Below are 25,242 nucleotides of genomic sequence, written 5' to 3'. Positions count from 1 at the left end.
CTGTTTGTCAGTGCTGGTGGTAAACTTTCCACTGACACCTTCATTCAAAAGGACCAATATGAAGTTTTCATGCATTTTGACATTTAGGGAAATAAGAATAAAAAAATGCGTCTGCATCGAATTTGAATACTATTTAGGGAAATGTCATCATACAATAGAAGATGTGTGTGTGTGTGTGTGTGACTTGTCAAGTTCAGAGTTAAGCAGTTTAACAGATTTAAATAGAGATTGTCTGAGACTGCTCTGACCTTATATTCAAATCACAAATAAAAACTCACCTTCTCAGAACTGCTTTTAACGTGTGACCGATATGTGTTTTACAATTTTATTGCATAGCTTTCTTTTATATGATGATTTTAATGTAAAGTGTCTTTGCTCTAGAAATAAAATGTATTATTTTATGTTAAATGTTTGCACAACAATAAAAGCTCTCCAACGTCGGACACACGTGTATTTAACTCGACAGTACGAGGATGAATAGAGCTGATGTTCTCAGCTCTTGCACGTCTTTTGACTGCCCCCCCCCCCCCCCCCCCTCTCTAAATAAAGATGCCTCTTGTGGGTCAGTATCTGCCGGTTTGTAATTGTCCGTCAGCCTCATCAAGCGCCTGTCAATCACACGTCTTGACAGCTGTCAGGGTGATAATTATGGAAAGTGATGGAAGATTTCAAAGGTTTATTTTTTGCCATGAGAAGAGGACAACCACCATATCCTTCCTGTTCACTGTTTTAAGAGTCTTTATAAAGGAACAGAGCAGCTGATGTGTGTTTGATAAAGATGTGACCTGTTTAACTGATGAGCAACACCAAGACGGACATTAAATAACACACTCAGACAGTTAAACGCTTCTTCACTGCACTTTTATTTAACAAGTAAATATATATATATATTATATATAAAAGACCACGCAGCAGCAGAAAGCAGCACGCAGTCAAACACAACTGCTGGATGTTCAGCTCAGTGACTCACCAACAGGATTCAGCAGCTCGTGTACCGCACGGTAACAGCTGACTAAACGCAGAGACAACGGCTGCAAAAGTTTGTTTTTACATTCTTTCCCATATGTAAAAAAGTACGAGCGTGTGTGCGTGTGTGTATCTATAGATACAAATGTTTCATTAGAATCTGTCGAGCTCAACTTGTTGAAGAGAACATCCTATTAAATAAACTGCATAATGACACCAAAATGAATATTCAGCACCGGTGATGTTTGACTGCATTAGCTGAAATGAGCGTAACGCGGTGGAGAGACCGAACGTCTGGCACGCTGTCTGAAAAACAAACAAGGCCATAATAAATAGGCACCAACGTTAACCGACGGATCTCATTCATTTCAGTGCCGATACCGTTAATAAACACCAGGAACCAGCTGTGTGAACACGTTAACATCCAGATGTTCTGAGTTCATGTAAACAACAACAGAAGACCTGATGGGGACTGAGAGAAACTCTCTGTGTGTTTGTTGAATGCAGATGAGCCGTGTTCTTGGCTGCTGACTGGTGAGGTCCATCCGTAGAAAATAAATATGTAAATGAAGAACATGCTGCATAAATATACACCACGAGTGCATCCTCTGAGCTGTGTAATGAAAGAAAAGCGTTTTTTAACTGGTACGGTCAGCGTCCACAGAAAGGAAGAGGGTGAAGCAGAGCGCTGCAGAGAGACGGATACACCCACACACTTTCCGACTGGCTGGTCCTTCAGAAAGTGCTCGTGGCGATGGAAGTTGAGCAACACGAGTTCGTGTTCTGATTTTTTACTTTTGTGAGAGTTGTGAGGAAGGTCTACGTGGTAAAAAAAAAAAAAGACAAGCGTAAAAGCTTGACGTCTTCTTTTTGGGGCGCGTTTAAATTGACATTCAGTCCTTTCACGTCCGTTCACGGCTTAATAAGGCTTAAAGCAACATGCCTGCTGACGTCAGATTGTCACAATAAAATACAAATAACATACTGTACATATAAAAATATTTCATACTTCATAAACTTTCCCACGAGAGCATTTACATGAGATTAAATAATAAACGTCAGAATGTCAACAGGGTGACTGTACAGTGTTTTCAGTTGATTCTTGGCTCCTCGCTTCCTACAGTGCGTCCTCGTATTCTCCTCCGAAAGGGGGCGGAGCCCTGAATTTGCCCGATTAGTCGCCGATAATTCCATCAGTAACTGGGCTCATCCATCTCCTCGTCGCTCCAGTTGGGCGGCGCATCTGTTCCAAAGTATCGGTCCCCGAAGTTTCCTACAAGAGCCAAAAACACACCAGTTAACACCGACAAACAGAGGAAGAGGTAGAAACACTAAACGTCTGTTGAGTCACGATCGATTGCTGAAGGAGGAACCACAGCGGTGATTGAGCCCAAAGTATTGCAGTATTTTGCAGTATTATGAGGTCAGACACCTCGAACATGAGCTGTTATCTTTTTTTTTCTACGTTATCGAAGCTCCTCAAAGCTCTCAGTCGTCTGCGCCGTGAGAAGACCTCGGACGTTTACTCACCGATGCCGGGGATGATGTGAAAGAGGTTGTTGACCTTCTTGTCCACGGCCGTGGTGATGATTTTGACCTGTGGGAACGCGTAGGCCACCGAGTGAACTCCCATTTCTGCCATGAGCAGAGACACCAGCAGGATCTTGTCCTCCTGAACGTCGTGGTCCTGAAAAATGAAAAAATGACACGCATGAATACGGGGCGACATGAGAGGAACCGTCACGGGCCTTTTCGTGGACTTGCGGCACACACTCACCAGCAGGACTCGAACGGCCATCATGGCGGCGGCGCCGGTGGACACGGTGCAGTCCATCAGGATCACGTGATCTTCACCGATGTCTTTCGGGAGACGCAGGTAGTGAAGCTGAGGACGTTTAGAGACGGGATGTTTAACGCCAACGTGTCGCTACCGTCCTGTAGCTACAGCAGAGTAATAATGAACTTAAATCCACACCTCTGGTTCTCCCGTGTCCTGGTTGGTCTGGATGAGGATCTTGCCGATGCGGACGTCTTTGCACACGGCCCTCAGAGCCGGCTCCATGGTCTCCCCGGCTCGCAAGATGGACACGCCTGTGATCTGAAGAAAAACAACAACAAGAAGAAGAAGAAAATAATTCAAACAAGAGGTTAATTGCATCCGTTTCAAGAGAGAGACGAGACTCGTCCGGATGAAGAAAGACGGCGGGAAGTAAATGGAGTTCACTCACCCTCTTCCCGTGGAAACTCCTGCCTTCATAATCCTCTCCCTGGGGGGTCTGGACTACGTGGACCTGAGACGATATTAAAGATCACAACAGTGTGACTGACATATATAGATACATATAGTATATATACACAACAGTGCTGCGCTATAGTGTACTATAGGAGTAATTTCACTTGTCGTGTGTGTGTGTGTGTGTGTGTGTGTGTGTGTGTGTCTTATGCTTCAGGTATGGAAACTTTCCACTGTGGTGACTCGGTAAGTTTCCGTGCTCATGCTGCATCTGATTCTCTTTTTTATCAAATACAAGTGCGTACTACTTTCTTTTTTTTCCTTCTTCCTTTCATCTTTATCTCTCTCTCTCCGTTTCAAGGCCACATAAAGTATCAGCTTCTGTCTGTCACGCGCTCCTCCTGCAGGTATCTAGCGGTTCAGAGTCGATGTCCTGCTTCAAAACAGAGGGGCTACAGAGCACCACATGTGCGTTCATTCACGGTGTATCTTTCGGCACCTGCGAGGGGAGGAAGGAGAGCGCTCGCTCGATCAACAGACGCATCAGCCTCTTGGAGTAGAAGATGAACTCGTCCCGGCTGGTCTCCTTGTTCCTACGTGAGGCCGAACGGAGGACAAAAGGAAGACGCTTCTGTTAAAACGCCGGCTTTAACGGAGGCAGGCTGTCGTGGGTCGACGTGGTTGAGGATCCTACCTGATGATGGTGTGCATGCCCCTCACCTGAGGCGTGCTCTCCAGAACACTGAGCGTCTGGGGGAGGGGCTGGGCCTGGTGTGCAGAAGCCAGGGCTGCCCTGTAACCACGGCAACAAATAGCGGAGGGGGAGGGTGGGGGGGGGGGGGGGGGAGAGACGCATGAATACGACACACAAGCAACAGTTCTCTGCACGCAGTGACGGGCTTTAGTTTGAGGAGATGACCGTTAAGAGGCAGAGCAAAGCTCAGCAATGATGTTCATGTTGTGGTTGAAGAACGTTGTGTGGTTAAGTTGACAGATGTTGTGCGCGAGAGACACACACACGCACACTCTCGTCATTCCAGCAAACCCTGATTGATCCCAGCCAAAGTGAATAAGTACATTCATTAAAGATGTGCAGCGAGGACATGCTGCGATAGATGAATTGTCACTGGCTGATCTCTGATAACTTTAAACTGTGAACAACAAATCAGTGTTTAAATCAGCAGCAGGAGAGCTAGTAATGTTAGCATCACCCGAGCTAACTTTGTTGTTGTTTGTAGTCCATTTCCTCAACACATCCTCTCTGGTTCTTCACACGTGTAGATGAACCTCTGCCCACTTTGACTCAAAATGTAAGGATCAATCAGAGTTTCATTATGAAATTCAGTTCAGGTGCATCGTGTGCCACTCGGCTGAGCTTTAATTAGTGTCACAACTTCTGTCAATTTAACCACGTTTGTAGTGAAACACTTTTAGACAACAATCCATTCCGTGTGTAGGAGACAAAAAAGAAAGAAACATCATGGTGCTTTGCTCTACTTCTACTACGGGTATATCTAGATGCCGGGTGCCCTCCCACTAGCCTCTATGTGCAGGTTTACACACAAGCTGTGCACTCACACACACTGTACCGTATGCACATTCAGTAAACACACACACACACACATACGTGTAAATGCGTGCAGAAAACTGAATACACCACAAATCATTTTTCAGCAGTAGTTAAAGCAAAGTTGATTATGGTCGTGTGCAACCGCTGTTGCTTTGGGGGGAAAAGAGGCAGACGCACAAAAATTGCAAAGCACACGGTGCCAGTGTTGATTATTCAGAGGAAAGATTACAGCACAGAGACCAGGATGATGGAAAATACGTTTAACATGAGAGATATATATATATATATATATATGGGTTTGAAATGCTGTGTCAAATAAATGAATGCACGCTGGTTATTTTCCATGATAGGTCTCTACTGTAATGACTCCACACATTAGGTTTGAGTTAGCCTAGCCTCAGTTAGCCTAGCCTCAGTTAGCCTAGCCGGGGCTCTGGAGGAGCGGATGCAGTCATGTTGGCACTACAGTCTCCACCACGTCTCCGTTAGCCAGATGCAGAGAAACAAAGAGAAATCATAGCAGATCTGCTCACATATCCCAGCGAAGTTTCCTCTAAAAAGGGAGAGGGGTTTGTTTTTGTGTGAAACACAACCACGACAGAAAGGGACACACAAAGACGACAAACAGATAAGAGGAGGGGGGAGGAGAAAAAACAACATCAGGTGGATGAGGAGATGAAGGGATCATCACACACTCACACACACACACACACACACACACACACACACACACACACACACACACACACACACACACACACGGGGGAGAAAGGGTGACAGCTTTGGGCCTCCAACTGTCAGAGAAAGGTCATTTTAAGTAGAATACCATCTCCTGGTTGTCACGTATGATCCAGAGGGAGAAGCAGAGTAACGGGCTGTAAAGGAGCTTTACAAATATTAGATTATCTTTCTAGATCGGATTCATACACAAACCATTGTGTGTGTGTGTTAGCGTGTTAGCGTGGGAGGTGCGGCTGTCACTCTTTCACCGTGTAGAAACAGCAGAGGTTGGTATTTCAGCTCACAGGCCTCGGCACATCCTGTGTCTAAAGACAGGCACCGAGCTCACTTCCTCTCTCTCTCTCTCTCTCTCTCTCTCCGTCTCAGACACTGTGGCCAACATTCAATGGAAAAACTCAGCGCTTTGTAGTAGTAGGGTATTGGAAACTTTCTCTGTGGCTGAGGTATGTGATAGTCAACAATAGCTTCCTCCCTCTCTCTCTCTCCCTCTCTCCCTCTCTCTCTCTCTCTCTCTCTGTTCTCTCTGTTCTCTCTCTCTCTCTCTCTCTCTCTGAAAGGAGGGGTCAGCGACTCCGACTCATTGGTGTATTTTTAGACACAGAAGGCATGAAGAGTGTAAGTTGTCATATCTCTCCGAGGTAGAGAGAAGGAAAGTCTTTACATGAAAATGCTGGCTGCACCACACCACGTTCATCTTAGCGGCTCTTGAGGATGTTTTTATTAAAATATCTATTTCACGCTGGTGTGGACGAAGTCTTTTTGGAGTCTTAACGGCTTCTGATCGCCAATTAGCCGCATTAGCGCTACAACAGTGCCGCCTGGTGATGTGCCGCGGCAGCCAGCAGATCAGTGGAAGATAGAGGTCGTTGTTTTTCTGGCCTCTTTTTTTCCTCTCTCTCTCTCTCTCTCTCCCCCTCTCTCCCTCCCAGTAAGAAGCTGGAGCAGTCAGGTGAGGGGGGGGTGAGGGGGGGCACTGGACAGATGGTGAGAGGAGAGAATGATAGACAGGATAAAGGCCACTCTACCTGACGCTGAGCTCACGCTGTGGGCCGTAGAGGGATTTTGGGGGTGGAGGGGGAAGTGGGGTGAGAAAGCAGTCCATCAGTTGTGGTTGTGTGTGTGTGTGTGTGTGTGTGTGTGTGTGTGTGTGTGTGTGTGGTGCAGAGAAAAACAAAGACACTGCATTGTGTCACAAAGTGCCCCCCCCCCCTGATGGTGGGCTATTGTTATTAAGGCCGTGCAATTAATGCCAATTATTCATCAATATTAAAACTATGTGATATTATTAATTCACCTGAAACTTATGTCTAAATTAAATAGTTGAAATTTAGTTTGATATCGATGAATATCAACCAGGCGTTATGACAAATGTTATTAAAATCAATAATCACACTGGAGCTGAAAATGTCTGGAGACTCTTCATCAATCTACTTGTTTATTTTCTGTTAAATGTCTGACATAACGGCAGCAATGTCACCCAAAAAATGATCCTTTGTATATGAATTACTCCCACCGTGCTACTTTAAACTCATTGTTATTCTCTCATGCCTCCGCGTTGAACAGAGAATCCAGAGAACTGAGAACATTCTGCATAAACAGGCGCTGATTGTTAGTGTGATGGTTTTACTTTACTTGTGTATGTGGGAGTGTTTTAAATGGTGAGGTTTAGTTTGGGAAGCAGCGAGCGTACAGCTGCACAAATGAGACTCTGATTAAACTGCTGGAGTTGTGTGAGAGTTTGTAAACAGATGTTCAGCCTCCGTTTACTTCCATTCATCAAGACGTTTCTCCGGTCAGCGTGGAGGCATGATAGAGGAACGAGGGTGAGTAATTAATATACAACTGCTCATTTTAGGTATTTACGCTAAGATGGACGAGCAGAGAAACTCTAGAAAGATGAACTTTTAGAAGATTTAAATAATTACCAAAGTAAACAAAAACATCTTTCTTTTCTCTTCTCTTTTTAAATACAATGTTTCAGATTCAGACTTACTGGATGATAACCATCAAGTATATGTTCTATATTACGGCTTTAACTCAGAGTAATACATTAATAACATGCTAATATTAGACCTCAATCAGACAGAGTGAAGAGTGTATAGGTTGCTACTTTCCACCAAATAAGATAAAAAATTCAAATTGCCATGTTTTTTTTTTTTACTGAAACAAATATAACAAAACAATACTGTATTTCTATCTTCTATCTTTCTGCTCACACTAAGTTAAATGAGCCCAGTTCATTCATGCACATTCATCCTGCTCTTATAATCTGTGCAGTGCGTCTTCTCTCCACTAGAGGGAGCGACGGAGCCTTTAAAATACTGACAGTAAGAGTTTCGGGACGGTTGCAGCTCCAGATCGTTCCAACGGTATTCTAAAAATGCTTCAACCACACAGAAAACTAACACCAGGAGGGATGAATGAAAGGCCATAACACTCCACTAGTATGTTGAGTAAACTTGTGTGTGTGTGTGTGTGTGTGTGTGTAGGTCTGTAATACCTCCTCCAGCTGACTGTGGACATGCTGCACGATCAAATCGATGGCCACCATGTTGCAACCGCCTGACGACAAACAAAGAGACAAGATGTTAACGTAGAATCATGGGAGTTATTTAGGTTGACAGCAGTGCAATGCAAGAAAAAAAGACTTCATTACAAACATAAAACAAATCTTGTGTCATAGTAGAAGTAGTAACCTGTATACTGTGTGTGTAAACATGTGTGTATGTGGAGTATGAACGCACCACGGGGCACCACGATGTCGGCCAGGCGCATGGTGGGTTCGATGTACTGCTCGAACGCCGGCTTGACGAACTTGTTGTACTGTTTGATGACGCCCTCGATGTCCCGGCCTCGGTCCGTGATGTCCCTCCTCAACCGACGCACCAGCCGGATGTCGGAGTCCGTGTCCACGAAAATCTTCATGTCCAGCAGCTGTCGGGGGGAACGTGACACACGAGAGATGTAAATGTTAGGGTTAGCTGCAGGAACGAGTCCTAAAACCAGGAAGTGAGTCAGCGTAAGTGAAACGACTAAACGTCCTCACTAGAACACTCGTCCTCCTTTAGCTTAGTGGTGGAGACGTGAAGTCACGTGACCGTGGTGGAGTTCCTTTATAGACTAACGTGAAGTCACGTGACCGTGGTGGAGTTCCTTTATAGACTAACGTGAAGTCACGTGACCGTGGTGGAGTTCCTTTATAGACTAACGTGAAGTCACGTGACCGTGGTGGAGTTCCTTTATAGACTAACGTGAAGTCACGTGACCGTGGTGGAGTTCCTTTATAGACTAACGTGAAGTCACGTGACCGTGGTGGAGTTCCTTCATAGACTAACGTGAAGTCACGTGACCGTGGTGGAGTTCCTTTATAGACTAACGTGAAGTCACGCGACTGTGGTGGAGTTCCTTTATAGACTAACGTGAAGTCACGTGACCGTGGTGGAGTTCCTTCATAGACTAACGTGAAGTCACGCGACTGTGGTGGAGTTCCTTTATAGACTAACGTGAAGTCACGTGACCGTGGTGGAGTTCCTTCAGTGGCGGGCCGTCAGGGCCTGCAAAGCCTTCTCTGCTGGCCTAAACAGAATCACAAAGTTATAGCTATTTTATAATTTAATATTTTTTCTTAAATACATTTAATTTTTTCTTATATGTATTATAATTTATAAAAATATTTTTCCCATTATCTTATTTTCTCATTGCACAGCTACTGTGCTCCTCAGTTGCTCTGCTTCCAGTGCAGCTTGTTTTAAGTAGAGCTTTTATCCAATCAGATTTCACCTCTGTGTCTCTAGTAAGAAGAGAGGCCCCAGCCTGCAGACTCACCCAGTGCTGGCATGTGCAGTTTAAATTGAATGGGGACGATATTGTTGATTCAACCAATCAGATCTTTAGTTTGGGATTCATGGCCCCACCAGAGCAGTTTGCAGGCCTAGTTACGTCAGCTCAGAGTCCAGATGCCTCTCTGCCAGCAAGGTGCAGAGTGTGCTGTGATTGGTCAGTGGGCGGGCACGTGACTATGTGCCCGCGAAACATGATTGCTAGCAGAGCTTTGTAGCAGAGTTCAAGTGGAAACATTTGAAAGACATTTTACCTAGCTTTGTTTTTTTAATATGAAATGGCGGAAGGAGGAGAAACAGATTTAGTAGCGGAGTTACTGGGAACGCTTTTCTCAAGAAGGACATTTCTGAACAAACTGGACATAGTAAGAAACACCCCACAGCTAGCAGCCCTGACCCAGCCAGGAAAAGGATTTGTATGCAGCGTCAGAAGCGTTGCACATGTTATGGCTGGGAATGTGTTTCATTTTAACTGAGCGTCGGTACTTTTGGAGAGACTCGAGTGGATCTACAACTCACAACCGCGGCCCGCCCTTCGCCGGTCCACGGCCGAAGACGACCACCGAACGCGGTCGAAAACGGACCACCGACCGGCCGCGGAAGACAACCGAACGTCGGTCGAAGACGACGACCGAACAGCGGCGGACCACGGACAACCGACCGGCGGCGGATCCGGTTGGACTTCTTACTGGAACTGATGTTCTGGGATTAAACTCTTTGTCAGCATAGACAGCATTTGGTAAGTGAACTTCGTTTGTTTACCTCTACTGTTTATTTGTCTATCGTGGCGTTTTTATGAATAGTATTTGAATGGCTCGTGCTCGTGTGGTGGAATGCGTGGATCCGCGGCAGGTCTGCTGGATTGATTTGTTGCTTTGTTGTCATATGAATATATGCGACTGCTCTTGTGAGTTTGTCATTGTGTTACATTGATTTGGACTATATTGTCCGTTAATGACGCAGCGTCCCGTCATGCTCGTATTCATGTATCTGCACATTCTATTTCATTTGTCAAATGTTGCAGTGTTATGTGAATATGCGGCTTTTACACGAAACAAATAATAACCCGTAGCTGTGACGTCATAATGAGGTTATTAGAAGTGGAGAACAGCACTGAAGGCCCAGGTATAAAATCCACGGCCCGCCACTGAGTTCCTTTATAGACTAACGTTAAATCACCGTGGTGGAGTTCCTTATCTTGATGAATAAGTATAATAAACATCTGTTTGCCAAAGAGATTAATTGCTGCAATAATCCAAAAGCTAATGTGCGCTGCTAACTTCCTACAACCGCTATATTCCAATACTACGACACTAATATGACAAGCCAATCGTTAGCAACCGTCCAGACTGCTATCTTCATCTTTTTAACTTTTTTTAATTCTTTGCAATGGGAGCGTCGTTTTAACTTTGGTTAGACGGCTGCGTTCGTCACTGTCACTTTTTACCCAGCCGTCCAATCACAACGGAGGAGAGGCGGGACAAATACCACAAAGACCAACCGTCGCATTCCTACATGTTGGCACTGAACGACAACAATGGAGGATAAATTAATCTCTCTCTCTCTCTCTCTCTCTGAAACGCTGCACCTCATTCTGCATTTAACAATAAAGAAGTATTTAATTAGTTTTCAAACTGTCATCGTTGTCATTCAAAAAAAGGATAATTGAAGTAATTAATTTTCCAAACAGAAAATAAAACAGCAGATCCTGCGGTTGAGCCAATCATTACCACCGCGGGGGAAACTCCTTCACCACAGCAGCATTATGCCTTTTATTATAAACACACATTCACACTTAGACGTCATGAAAACAATGGGGAGCTAAATATACCGTCCTCATTCTATTTGTGCTGATTTAGACTCAAACTCTAGAGTGTCATTTTGATAATGGAATCGCTATTACTTTGTTTAAAAGTTCACTGAGCTTGAAATACATTTTTCCTTTTTCTCAACAATCTGTGTGAAATAATCCCACAAACTCTTGTGTCTATAAATAAATGATCAGAATGATAATTCATCTTTATAATTTATTCTCTTTTTATATTTTTGTCAGCCAGCTTTGTACTGAAAGTGAGATTAAAGGGTCAATGAGTTGTAATTAATATCAGCTATAATCACATTAATAAGTGCAGTATCTTTTTGAATAGATAACATAAAAAATTAAATAAGTGACATTTTACAGTTGAATATTAATCTTTTACAGTTGAATATTAATCTCTTGAATATTAATTAATAGAAGTAATATGAATCCTAATCCAGTGTTTTGAAGTTACATTTCACTCGACAAACCTGTCTTTGCAAAGACAACACTGGTCGGTGTAAGTGAATAGAATTTAAAATAAGTTCCCTCCCACATGACGCACAGAAACAACATGTTTTGACTCCATGCACATAAAGCTGACATCAGCACGATAACCTCGCCCTACCTGCAGGAGCTTCTTATCAGCAAAGGCCATGATTCCCTCGAAGATGATGACGCTGGCTCCGTACACGGTTTTCTGTGGAGGACACAACGTTGCGTGAGTTACACACGGACAGCGCATCACCATCAATCCTAATTAGACCGCCGAGAGAAAGTCCTAACTGTGAAAAGTATGAGAACAATGGCTTGTCGGAGGCCATCTGGAGAAGCGGATTTGCGATGCGACTCTGAACCTCTGGCGGAGGGAGATTAAAAACCTCTTAGGTAATCGAGAGAGTTTCATCCTCACCCACTCCTTCTGCCTCCCGTGGGTCGTGAAGTCGTACACGGGGATCTTCACGCTCTTGCCCTGTTTGAGTTTGCGCAGCGTGTGCGTCAGCAGGTCGAAGTCGAAGGCGTCGGGGTGGTCGAAGTTGTAGTCGTTGCTGGCGGCCAGAGTCTGCTGGTCTGGGGTCAGCACCTGCAGGATCGCCACAACGCCGGGATTATTAAACATCAACAAAATACTTCCTGTGCAAAATATTTCATCTGTCTCTCAGTTTCTTGCTTTTATCAAGACTCTCACATTAAAGTTTGCATATCAACAATTTCCCACGAATGCATTGTAATAAAGACAAGCACACAGGCTCAAATCATGGTTTTCCGTATCGTTAACATGAGCTTGTGCAAAAACACTTAGAGACCGTTCAAGAGCAGTCGAAGTTAGGGGACCTAAATTTAGGAAGAACATCATGCGCCACTGTGACGTCTGTACCAGGTGGTGTGTGTGTGTGTGTGTGTGTGTGTGTGTGTGTGTGTGTGTGTGTGTGTGTGTGTGTGTGTGTGTGTGTGTGTGTGTGTGTGTGTGTGTGTGTGTGTGTGTGTGTGTGTGTGTGTGTGTGTGTGTGTGTGTGTGTGTGTCCTTAGGGTAGCTCAGCATTACAACCTCAGACTTGGTATGTTGGACGATTTAGAAGAGCAACACTATTCCAGTGAACTCCTTACCCACTTGGTGTGATGAACTGGTGGAACGGGCTCAACACGAGGAAACCCGAACGGGAAATATGAATTTGTAAAGACATGAATTCCAGACATGAATGTTTTGGACGTCGGGGTGTTGCAGTGTGCTAACTGGCCACTTGGCCACTGCTAAACCAGGGATTACATAACCGCAGAGCGGCAAGAACGCTCCATTTCATTCCACCACTCTTCCCCCCTAATTCGCTCACCGCTTAGCTTTGACTCTTCTAATATTTGATCCGTTCTCTGCTCTTGTCCTCATTACTACATCACTACTAGATAACACCAGGAAACTGCCCCAGTTCATTACTGACATCAAGACAAGTTGTGTCTGAAATGTTATGTTTAAATATGCAAATGAGGCATTATGTAATGGTGACTTTTGGTGAATTTAGTAGAAATCTACAGACGCAAACAGACAAAATAGTGAAATAAACACTTCCATGTGGAGCTACGTTACTGCTAATAAACCAATCTTTGCATCAAAATGAAATTACTTAAAATAAGGTTTTTTTCTTCAGTGTGTTTTTGTTTTTTCTTCAATGGCTAAAAAATGAGTGCAGCCCGCATTGTAATAAAACGTCAGCAGCGCAGTCGATGGTGTTCATGTGACTGTGGGAAGCCAAACATGTATGTGATTAATGCTTGGTCAGTAAATGCACACATGCACACACATGCACACCTTGTAAAAGGAGTCCATGGAGAGCAGCACGACCCACGGCACGTCCAGAGCTTCGATGATTTTCCGAGCTACCGTCGTCTTTCCTGAAGCGCTGCCGCCGCACAGACCTGTGGCACAACATGAGACACCGGTCAGGCTGCAAAAAGTAATTACAAAAGAATTCCTTTGCTTGCGCTAGCTTGACGAGGCACCCTAATAATGTGCGTGCTGAGAGCACTGTAGGCTATCGTTAGCATGTAGAGAGGCAGGCTGAAACAGATACCAGAGCTCTCTTTAAGGTAGAGAAGCAGAGACACTAACTCAGTTACAATGTCAATAACAATGTGAGAGAGCTCGTCGATGCAGATTAGCAGTAAATACGGTATTACTGTAAAAAAGACTTCTTATCTGCTTGTAGAGGGTATCAATACAAAAAGATCTTTAAATTCAAAAGTGTCCTAGTAGAGGTACTTGGTTCTTTACATTTTTACATTTATTCTTTAGACTTAGACTCAGTTCTTTACATTTACATTTAGACTCAGTTCTTTAGATTTAGACTCAGTTCTTTACATTTAGACTCAGTTCTTTAGACGTAGACTCAGTTCTTTAGACTTAGACTCAGTTCTTTACATTTAGACTCAGTTCTTTAGACTTAGACTTGGACAACGTACTCCTAAAGGAAAGAAAAAAGAAAACACGAGTGTTAGTTGCATCCTACCGATGACGAAGGCCTCTTTGGACTGCGCTCCGTGCTCGTTGTACCACGGCGGGCGGCCCGCGGTGTAGATGGTTCGTTTAGAGGTGCGCAGAAGAGGAGGCTCGGACTTGCACTGACTGGTGGTCCTCTTCCTCGGGGAGAGGCCGGTGCTGACTGTGGGGAGCAGCCGGTCCAGAGACCCCTCGATGCCTCCGCTGCAACGCAACAAAACAACATGTCGTCACCGTTTGTTTTGTTGCTGTACATTTTATAGAACCGGTCAAATTTGTGGTTTTGCATACAATTCTCTAACTCTGGCAATTTCTCGTTGTTTTATTGTGCAGACATGAGCCAAATCCCCCTCATTCCAAACAATGACATGTAATGAGGGTTTGTAATCTGCAGGATTGCCTTTGAGCAAAGCTCCTTCCTGTGACACAAACAAACACACACAGTCAGCTTGTCTTTGGGATGCAGATCGTAGAACAGTGACCTCGTTAACCTCCCGTCGTGGGTTAATGTTTAACAGGCGAGCTTTGTCTGATCGTGTACAGTAAACTGCTGCAGATACCAAAGTGCACTATATGTGAAAAAATAATGCTGACTCGATAAAACTACAGCAACTACGGCCCTCCCACTCGTTGTGCAACTGAATCGTGCGATAGACAGAGAGAGTTGCAGTGACTGAGGCCTTTGTGATGAAGTGTTTTGACAGATAAAAAGCGACGAGTCATTCAAAGCAGGTACGAGACTCTCGTGGGAAGCAGACACAATGAATTTGCATTCATTATTCAAACCAAACATGTTGGTGGATCAACATATTCACTCAGAGGACTTCATGCAATAAGTAGAGCGAGTCACCTGTATTTCAACACGCAGACTTCTGTAACAGAATCTGACAACCGAGCGCTCAGAGTTTAAATTAGTGACACGGTGAAGAAGAATGAGTTAGTTTATGGGCGTGACTAGTTAGGACTAGGATTAGGTAAGAACTGGTCTGACCCGTTGCTGAGTACAGTAACCTGCTCGCCCTCGGATGAAGTCTGTGGTGCTGGACAACATATTATAGCCTGAGGAAAGGACTACCGGGACATCATCTTAATCACTGATAATCACCAAAACAAATGCTGTGTCTTTGAGCCTAGAAGTCTAGAAACAACACTCGCTGCAGCATTCTAGACATCCGCACTTCACCCAGTGAGGGTTGTAAAACGCCAGATATGCCATAACTACAGTACGTTGTGTAACAGAGCTAGATGTACCCTTTAGTCTCTCTCTGTTATTCAGTAAACGAGAGAGAGAGAGAGAGAGACTGATTATCAGTAAAAAGTCAAACCAGGGTGCCATAACAGATAAGCCTGGTGGACTGTGCTGAATCATTCCCTTGTGCAGGGGCAACAGTCACAGTGATCGGGGTAAACATTACATTACGCTCTTCTGTCAATGCTTAGGTTAGGTTACCTTCTAACCCCCCCCCCCCCCCCCCCAGATAGTGGAGGTGTGGAGATATTTCCATTTTTAAGATGCATCCCATCATGAACGGTTCTGCATCGATGGTTTCATTTCAGCTCAATGCGAGTCCTCTGGTCTCTGTGTTTCATCGAGGGCGGAGCCAAGAGACGGCAGTCCGCTAACTGGTTGCGCTCGCTAACAATGTTAGCTGCTCGCCTTCAACACTGTTGGGCTGAATAAAGACTTTTAAAACCGGTGCACGCAGGCTGAAATTCAAGAGATGCAGTGACTTCAAACCAAGTCAGAGTAGAAGAGCTTTATTAGCTGTGAGATACGATGAGTAAAGTAACTGACTAACTAAAGTCCGCTAGTCGTCTTAGAGCTGCTGTGTGAAAACCAAAGGTTTTGGAGATCAATACACAGATTTGTGTTTTGTTTTTGTAATGTTTCCAAAAAACGACTGATGCATTCTGATTTCTTTAAAGCAAACAATGAGGGAGTTCAGATTTACCTGATTATTTGAAAAAGTAAAACATAGCAAAATGGCAAATAGCAGATGAGATGCATTGAGACTCGTTGGAGGCCCGTGAAGATCCACGCCTCGAGTGGTCGACGATAACAGCATCAAACGGAGGGTTAAACTACATCTTGAGTCTGTTTCCCTCCACAGGAACCTCTCTACGTTGTGGAGGATCTTATGGATTAAAGGCAACACATGGCATTCATTGAGAAAAACCCAACCATAAATCTACTGAGCATGCAGTTTGGGTTATGAGGAAAACAATTCAATGAAGTGAGAATGTTTCTTCAGCTAAAGACATATTTCTGAAAGACAAAATATTAAATAATTAAACGTGTTTGTTTACAGTTTATTCTACAGTTTGTTTAGACATAACTCCTCACACACTGAAGCAACTCTTTACTTTCCTCTTTACAAGTCGTGTCGAATCATTAATTTCTGCAGAAACAGAAATGTGTAAAACAACACGATATGAACGTAGTAATCGTCAAGATATTCCACCAAAACCACCAAAACCACCACTGCAGTCACTCATTTTCAACCCGTCATGTCACTAAGTGACAGATGTAAAGTTTCCCAAAGCAAGTCAACAAGAACCTGATATCAAAGAGAGCAGCCGTCTCTCCCGTTCATCCACAAAAAACAGAAGCTCTGGAGACAAAGAATCCACAAATCCATGAATAAAATGCACTTACCCGCCATCAGATCTCAGAGTCCAACAGCCAGATATTCTAGCTCCTGAGTAGGATGGTAGAGAGTTCATGACTGGAGGAAAAACACAAGGGAGGCTCCCACTGTGCGTACTCCACAAGTTGTGTTTTAATCCCAAATTACTGCCAACAAGTACACTCCAAGTGTATATACACACACACACTCCCGCACAGTAAAGCTAACGGCCGTGCCCTCTGGTACAACACATCCAGAGAGACAGAGGGCAAAATATAGAGAGGGGGGAGTCAGATTAGATGAGAAACGAAACTTTAAAGCATCTGTTTAGCTTTCTGTTTCTTCCATTCAGTGGAGCAATATAGAGAGAGAGAAAGAGAAAGAGAAAGAGACACAGAGTGAGAGAGAGAGAGACAGGAGGCACTGCAGCTCGGTGTGGAAATACAGCAGCTTTTTCCCTCCTCTTTCTCTCGCTCCACTCCTCCCCTCCGCCGCCCGGCCAACAAATGTAAGAGGATAACCTCCCCTACAGATTATGTTCATTAGGTGGTATTAATAGCATCAGGTTAGAGCTGGCCCTTCCCACTCCTGACACGCGCACACACACACACACACACACATATATGTACACACACATATGTACACACACATGCCACGCTCGGTTCATCTGTTTTTGACAGTCGGTGTGGCAATATAGTGATTGGAGCTGCAAGAGGGACGAGAAGAGGCACCAATAAACAAACTTGAAACAAGCTCCTCCTCCTCTTCCTCCTCCTCCTCAGGTTTGTGTTGAGGAAGCGACAGAAAGGGAAGCCCCCCCCCCCCCCCGCTGGGACTTGTTATGCATCTCTGTTAAACCGAGTCTAGAGACGTCAGCACGACAGCAAACACACACACACATGTGTTCCCTCCCTAACTTCACTGGAGGTGGAGGGTGGGGAGTAAACAGCATGATGAAACCCAACACTACCGCTACTATCAGCTGACAGAGGAACCACACGAGGCAACGCACACATACGACACATAAACACACGCATGCACTCGCACCAGACAAACAAATCATTATTCTCAGGGATCAGAGGAGACAGACGAGGCTAATTGTTTCCAAAACCCTAAACTCAGCAGGCCAACAGCTCACTAACCCACACCGCTTAAGGGGAAGTTAAACCTACATTTAGAGCAATATTTGGAGAGTGGATCTCATTTGGGTTTACTTCCTCGTTAAAAAAAAACCCCACAGGGCAGAGGCACAGATGCAGTGTTTCTCCCTCCAATGATCACTGTAGTTTTCTGGACTGTTGCTTTAAAAACTGCAGTCAGAAGACAGCTGCATAGCAAGAAAGCCACATGGAAACAAGAAGCCTGAACCGTTACTATGCCAAACATCCAGCTGTCTGTCTCTCTGTGGCTGCAGACAGACAGACAGACAGACAGACAGGTCACAACTCAAGTCACATTAACTAATACTGCAAGTACAGCGAGAGACGTGTTTAACAACTACTTATTAAACGTCTCAGTTAAACTTTGATAATTTCATCATTAAAGAAAATGATTGTCTTTAAAAAAGGCAAATTCCACACACTTTATTCTTATCTATTTAAGAAACTAGGACAGAGATATACACATTAAGGTATATATATATATATATATATATATATATATATATATATATATATATATAGTATATACAAAATAAATGACTATAGCCATGCAGCTAAATAAATTTTTTTTTAGGCTGTAGTTTTCTGGTACTTGTGAGCTGTATTCATGTATTCATCACCCACAATTTCACATTATGAAATTATACTTCTGTATTTTTCCTCCCCTAGCTCTACCCTGAGATATCTTTTTGCAGCAATATTAGTACCAACAAGGCTTTGGCGTGTTCCATTTAATCACGCGAGTCTACCAAAAACAAGGAAGAAACCCCCTCAGCAGATAAACCAGTGCAGCTACACCCTCTGGTGGCTCAGTAGGGGAACCAAGAGGAACCAAGAGGAACCTTGAGACAGCTGACTAACACAGCATGACACCATATTCAGATCAGAGCATTAGCCACCGAGCTAAATGATATGTTATCCTGTAGCCTTGTATTTCATCAATCAATTAGACTTTATTTCAGACTCAGGGTCCATATAAGACAAATACATAAAATGACATACAAGAACAATACAAGTACAAAGGCCTATCGATGCCTTACAAAGAGACAGCTGTACCAATGTCTCCACAGCTGGGACTGACAGCTCGGTCTCTTCAGTAGTATTATCATGGCGTCATTATAAGCTACTTGAAGTCTTTTTCCACTCCAGTCTGTCACGAGTGTGTGTACAATATGCTGTGTACAGATACATCTTCACTCCATCTGTACACATACACTATTCACCCTGAGAGGAGGGCATTTTTTGTTTGTCAGAAATCCGCATTTTAATCAGTAGAAAAAAAACCCACGCCATGCTTCTCCTCTCTGTCTTTTTCCTGCTTTATTCGAGCTATGAATGTCTCTCTTAAAGCTAATGCTAACGCTACTACAGTCACATGTACGGTAGCATATTTTAGGAGACATTACATATGCCTGTTTTTTATTTTTCTATTCTAGTTTTGAGGATGATGACAGTGAAGCTAAGCTATGTCAGGGGGGCACCTCGTGTGAAATATGGTGACAAACCAAGTGAGAGAGTTTGGGACAAAACGACGGTTTGAAAGTACGATGTGACATTTTTGTAATAAACGGTTAACGTCGTTACGCTGTAATTAACGTCCCGGCTTCCGTAACAGCCACATGTTAACTACTTTTACATAAAAGATGACGTTACTTGAGTGACAGGTTGTGTTTCAACGTAAAGATGTTTAAACCAACTGCCAGTTTTAAATGTAAAAAAAAAAAGTCCCCCAACACCCCCCCTTCCAAAATCAAAAATCGTTTATGAAGTCCGTGATTTCCGGTTAAAAAAAAAGACACAACGTTTTAACCGTTTTACCTGGTCGACACAGAGGAAGCTCTCTCTTCGGTCTCCATCTTTGAGAGCCTTTCTTCCCTGCTAACGGCGGACATTGCTACTCTGTTGACAATCAGGTGTTGAGAGTAGAGTGAGCGTCAACGTTTCGAGGCATCATGGGACTTGTAGGCGCATCGTATTTCTCTGTCACGACGTTACAACTCCTCGCCAGACGGACTTCAAGACCCAGAATGCACGCGGCTGCCTTCAGCCTGTACAGCGTGTGCATGTGTGGGATTTTACATCTGAATACTGATTTTTTTTTGTTTTTATCATTTTATTACATAGATATATTTTATTACATATTTGTGTGGTTCAGTTATGTATATCATAATTATAAATAGATAAGATAATAATAAAAAAAGCAAATTCATGACTTTAGATACAATAAACAATACAAAAGTAAATTACAACTGACAAGAATGTAGGACATTAAATGTGTTAACACAATTACTAACTGCTGTTACAAATTGCACCTATAGGTCTAAATCATTGTAATATTAATAATAATGATCATTACTACTTGATAATAATCATAATAATAAATATATATATATATGTGTATATAAGTGTGTGTATATATATGCGTGTACATACAGTATATGTATATATGTGTGTATATAAGTATATCTGTGTATGTATATATATATGTATGTGTTTCTATATAGTATGTGTTATATATATATATATATATATATATATATATATACTGTATATATATATATATATATATATATATATATATATATATATATATATATATATATATATACATTTATGTTAAAAGTTGACACAGTTGACACAGTTTTAGTCAACAAACTTTTATTAATTAGTTGAGGGATACTAATGCACAGGTAATACAACAAGTTTGGGAGAAAGAATGTAACAGCTCGGACTCGATGGAGGCGCTGATGCCTCCTACGTTAGGTTCTATACAGCTTAACTTCAGATACATCTTTAACACACCATTAGTCTCATTTCACCTATTACCTAAATATCATAACCACGTATGAGCTACAACATCGCCTCTTAAAACCCTCAGCGGTTTTAAAGTAGGTAGCATACAAAACGAACCATTGTTCTTTTTGTCCAAATAAAAGGGTGAAATCCTCAGGCTGTCTCGGGGGCGTTTCTAAGGTTTGTGGAAATAACATCGCTGACAAGAGGGAAGACACTTGAGCCTGCTGCTTTTCCCTGGGTACAAAAGTCACACCACACACAGTCAGGGTAACTAGAAAGCTCCAACAACACTCCTATGTCAAGCCTATTTCATGGTATAGTAAGTGCACTAAATACAGAAACAAACACACATACATATGCCTTGTTGTCCCATATTGAGTAGATAATAACAAAGGACTCTCTCACTGTGTTTGTCACCGTGAAAGAAAAGCTCAATTCATGTGCAACCGTCAGAATGGATAAAATAACAGTGCAGCCGACGCGCAGGCCGACAATGTTGTTTGTGGTCTACAAATGTTTTTAATCAACCTTTTTTTTTTTTTTTTACTTTTTCGATTTCATAATGTGTAAAAAGCATTTTTCAAAGCAAACAAATAAAAGTAGGGGGGGAGTGAAAAAAAAAAAAGCCATAACATTTTTGAGAAGACACATCAATATCAAAATATCAGCAAGCCAACAAAACCAGCGAAACATGGTGTATTGCTGTCACTCTCTAATACACATTGTTGCAGTCAGCTCACACTGCGGGATAGATATGTGTGTTTTCCACATCGTAGGAAGACGGATAGTAAAGGGTGTGATAAAATATAAAATACCCACTGTTATAAAAGCAGTGCCTAGAACTATCATATTGCAACACCGAAGCTTGTCAGGTAAACACGGTCAATGTGACGTCATTAATGAAACGAGTAACAAGCAGCTGATGAACCCTTTCTGTGCCAACGCTGACATACAGTCTTTTACAAAGGTGCTAACTGTTTATCACACACACACGCACGCACGCACACACACACACACACACACACACACACACACAAGGTCTGGACAACTCCATATCGAGGTCCGAGGACCGATCAGTGCTTGTCTTAACTTGTCCCGTCCGTCAGTTTGAACCTGGATAGAAGATAAAAGGTCCATCAGAGACGGAACACATGCATAATCATCCCCACCTGAACGTAAGCTCCATCAGTTGATTAATGATGGAGAGAATTCAGCTCCAATCTTTGCTCTACGATATAAAAAAAGTCGGTCACGGCGTTGGGATGACACCACCTGGGACGCATATTATTATTTTTTAAATTTTTCTTGAAAATGTTCTGTTGACATCAGTGCTCGATTTCTTTTCTTTTTTTTTTTTTTAAGTATTTTTGTTTAAATGACGACATTGACATTTTGTTGGTGCAAAAAATTGCGACGACGTTGCCAGCGAGGAGAAGACGGCAGGATGGATTATCGGACTTCAGGTCCATTTAAGGTCGAGTGGCAGATAAAGCACCCGTTGTTATCTCACCAGAACATCCCCACATCACAACCGTGTCCAAAGCTATCAGATTGCTATATGGGTAACACACACACACACAAGAGAATATAAAATAGATTTATGATCTGTCAGGTTTTTATTTTATTAAGCAAGCACGTCATTATTTCTATGGACATAGACTCCAAATATAAATCAAATATTTGTATCCATTTGCTCGAATCGTTAATATAACTGTGGTTTCAAGTACTTTAAACACGTTAAAGTGAAAATATTCTCTGATTGCACACATTTTAGATGTTAAAATTAATTTAATAATAATGGATTTCTATTCTTTTTTTTAAATATCTGAAGCTAAACTAACTCGGAGCAGCCTTACAATTCAACACGACCTGTTATGGCTTTGTGTGGCGAGTCATAATTATTACAGATTCTATCTAGAGAGAGTTCAGCGTCATCCATGTAAAGACTAATTTAGTTATTCTTTTATTCTCTAGAGTAAAATATTACTCCTGGAGTGCAAAAATACAAGAGGGGAGCGAGAGGGGTTAAGGGTTAAAGTGCAAGGCGATAACTTTGAGCATCCAGGAATTAATTCATAAACATCGTAATAAGTGAATCTTCATTTGCGATTATTTTTTTTAATAAAAGATTATTTCCCCTCAACCTCTCTATAAAAAGATATTCTCTCCTCAGCTCTTTGATTCAAGCTAAAGCAGAGGCCCAAACATGGCCTCCTTTTTAAAATGGTGTCGCATCTTTTTCTTTTGATTGTGCTGCAATGGTGCAACAAGCTTTCACCCCTCGGTCCAACACTGAGCTCTGCCGGTCCTCTTTTAGACAGAATTCTTCAAGTTCTTTCTTGTTTAAATCAATTAAACAATGCCTTATTATGTATTAACGTATACTTTAGAGATGGAAATCTCAAACAATCACTTTTTTTTTAGGGGGAAGGGTTACACTCATTAACTTAAGTGTAAAAGAACTGTGGAAATAATCTTTTTGACAAAAACAGAAAGCTTTCATCGTCATGTGATGCAGATTAAAAAACAAAAACAAATGTCATAGCTGTAAGAAAACCAGACGGGAATTTGATTAAGAACTGACCAACATTTTAGCTTATATGACATTTGCTTACTTGAAACATGAAAAGTTAAAAAAAAACAAGAAAAGTTAAACCAGAAAGAAATTCGGAAAATCAAGTTCATTGCACTACAGCACACACTGCAAAAAGAAATCTGACTGCTCATGATCCGACTGGACGTGTCAGGCTTTAAAAAGGACAGATGGCATCATTGCTTTGAGTATATAGATATATAGATATAGATATTGTTTATGTACACAGTACAGTATATCTGTGGGAAGAAAAGAAAAAAGTGAAAACACTAGCTATCATTAAATGACTTCACCATGCTAATAGAATATCCTTTTCTTTTTTAAAACCTCTCAAACACAACATGGACATCGCAGAGAGAATCTGCATCAGTTTAGAAAACGCTGCCATCTTTGATTTACTACCGACACCCCCCCCCCCCCCCCCCCCCGCGGTGAGTGCAGAAACCCAAATGTGAGCCTTTAAAAAAAAAAAAAAAAAAAAAAGTAGATAAAAGCGGAATGAAGAAATAAAACGCTACCGTTACAAGAGCGTTGTTTATAACAGTAGACACTCTGGAAAAAGTCTGTACTAAATGTTTTACTTCTTAAGGGTTGATTTAGCTCCTCAGTGCCGAGTCCTTGCGGAGGTACGAAGGTCTTTTTGAGCTTCCTGTCACCACATTTACAGCGAGCGTCCTCTCTGACAACAGCGCCCTCTAGGGTTTGCTTCGTCTGGCGGCGCAGAGCACGGGCTGTCTGTTTGGGCCCGGATTGGCACCGTCCGTTGGGTCGGGGATCCGGGCGGGAGACTGTGAGGGGGTCACGGCGGGGGTTGAGTTTTGAGTGGCGGGCGATGCTTCAGTTTGTGTGTGGAGAGGCTCGGCCACAGGGGGGCGCTCTTTGGGCTTGCGGCCCCTCTTCTTGCCGGTGGTGGTGGTGGCGCCGTTCCTCACCTCGGCTTTGATCCCGTTGTTCTCCAGCGCTTTGCTCTTCGCGCTGGAGGCCACTTGGCTGGCCGCTGCTCGAAACCAGTTCTGAGGAGACAGAACACAGAAGTCAGGCTGGTCTCATCCAGAAGACGACCGCCGCTTGTTCCCCGTGTGGAACGAGAAGTCAATCGGTGTGTTTGTCAAGTAACTTGCGTACTTCAGTAGTATTTTTACTTAAACCTAACTGAGTTTCCTGGGAAGACGGAAGTTTATTTTGAAAAGACCGCATGCATGTAACGAGCATTGACACATTGTTGTTGGTTTTCGTGGGGAAACGAACCAAAAAGGAGGATAGTGCTGGTCCACCTTAAAAGTCAGGCCACCTTAAGTGCACCTGTAAGTTGTTGCTAACTTCTGGGCAAACCCCTTCAACCCGTCTAGTTGGTCAACTGTTAACGATCAGTTAACGAGGGTCGGCTATCGATCATAAAATAAAATAAAATTAACATCCCAAATTCTCTACTGTGTTTACCTTTAGCTAAGCCCCGCCCCCACTGCTACTCTATCAAGCTGTCAGAGCTACGTTACCATAGAGCCCACACTGTCACTAACTTCACTTTGAATAAATATTATCGACATTTTTGGTAAAAAGCGATTTTAGAGAGACGCAGACAGAACGATTATGTCCATTCAGTACACCGTCAGTAGCTAGCGTAGCATAGAAGTGCTAACGCTAGTTAATGACGTGCTAACTGCTAATGTTAGCTACACAATGTTTTACATAAAAACTTAAAGTTTTTAGAAACGTATGATTGGCTATGATTGGCTGGTCTGCATGCAAGGGGCGGGGCATAGCGAAGAGTCAATCAGCTGTGGTAAGCGACCTCGTCTGAATATAGTAATATGAAGCCCCATAACATGTTAATCATTTCAGATTTTAAACATTTTGGGCACCAGGCTTTTATGTGTGCCAATTTTTAGTGGCAACAAAATGTGTTTATCAACAAAACAAATGAATG

The 25,242-nt window shown here is 42.8% G+C and overlaps 2 protein-coding genes across 8 annotated transcripts in view; both read right to left on the bottom strand.

Annotated features, from left to right (window-relative positions):
• Positions 1-844: 844 nt before the first annotated feature.
• Positions 845-19,846, bottom strand: uckl1b (uridine-cytidine kinase 1-like 1b). 7 transcript variants are annotated; one of them, XM_079182910.1, is made up of 15 exons: positions 19,745-19,846; positions 14,150-14,343; positions 13,453-13,559; positions 12,061-12,231; positions 11,776-11,847; positions 8,255-8,444; positions 8,011-8,072; positions 6,536-6,552; positions 3,894-3,992; positions 3,699-3,792; positions 3,195-3,257; positions 2,942-3,064; positions 2,744-2,851; positions 2,497-2,653; positions 845-2,239 (listed from the first exon to the last, which is right to left on the bottom strand). In XM_079182910.1, exons 1-15 carry the CDS (start codon positions 19,816-19,818, stop codon positions 2,160-2,162), a joined length of 1,611 nt encoding a protein of 536 aa, XP_079039036.1. In that variant the 5' UTR covers positions 19,819-19,846; the 3' UTR covers positions 845-2,159. The 7 variants fall into 7 exon arrangements, with proteins under 7 accessions (XP_079039036.1, XP_079039035.1, XP_079039038.1 ...); XM_079182909.1 differs by lacking the exon at positions 6,536-6,552 and adding an exon at positions 5,303-5,322; XM_079182912.1 differs by lacking the exon at positions 19,745-19,846 and adding an exon at positions 16,796-17,250.
• A 3,906-nt stretch (positions 19,847-23,752) lies between these two features.
• LOC306704905 (zinc finger protein 512B-like) overlaps positions 23,753-25,242 on the bottom strand; it is a 32,200-nt gene continuing 30,710 nt past the window's right edge. The window contains 1 exon segment of the mRNA XM_079171507.1: positions 23,753-24,328. Coding sequence (XP_079027633.1) covers positions 24,011-24,328 — 318 coding nt within the window. The 3' untranslated portion in view covers positions 23,753-24,010.

The sequence above is a fragment of the Pholis gunnellus genome (assembly GCF_910591455.1).
Source record: "Pholis gunnellus genome assembly, chromosome: 2".
Taxonomy (NCBI): domain Eukaryota; kingdom Metazoa; phylum Chordata; class Actinopteri; order Perciformes; family Pholidae; genus Pholis; species Pholis gunnellus.
The sequence above is the reverse complement of the archived record's forward strand: the minus strand, read 5'-3'. Positions and strand labels throughout refer to the sequence as shown.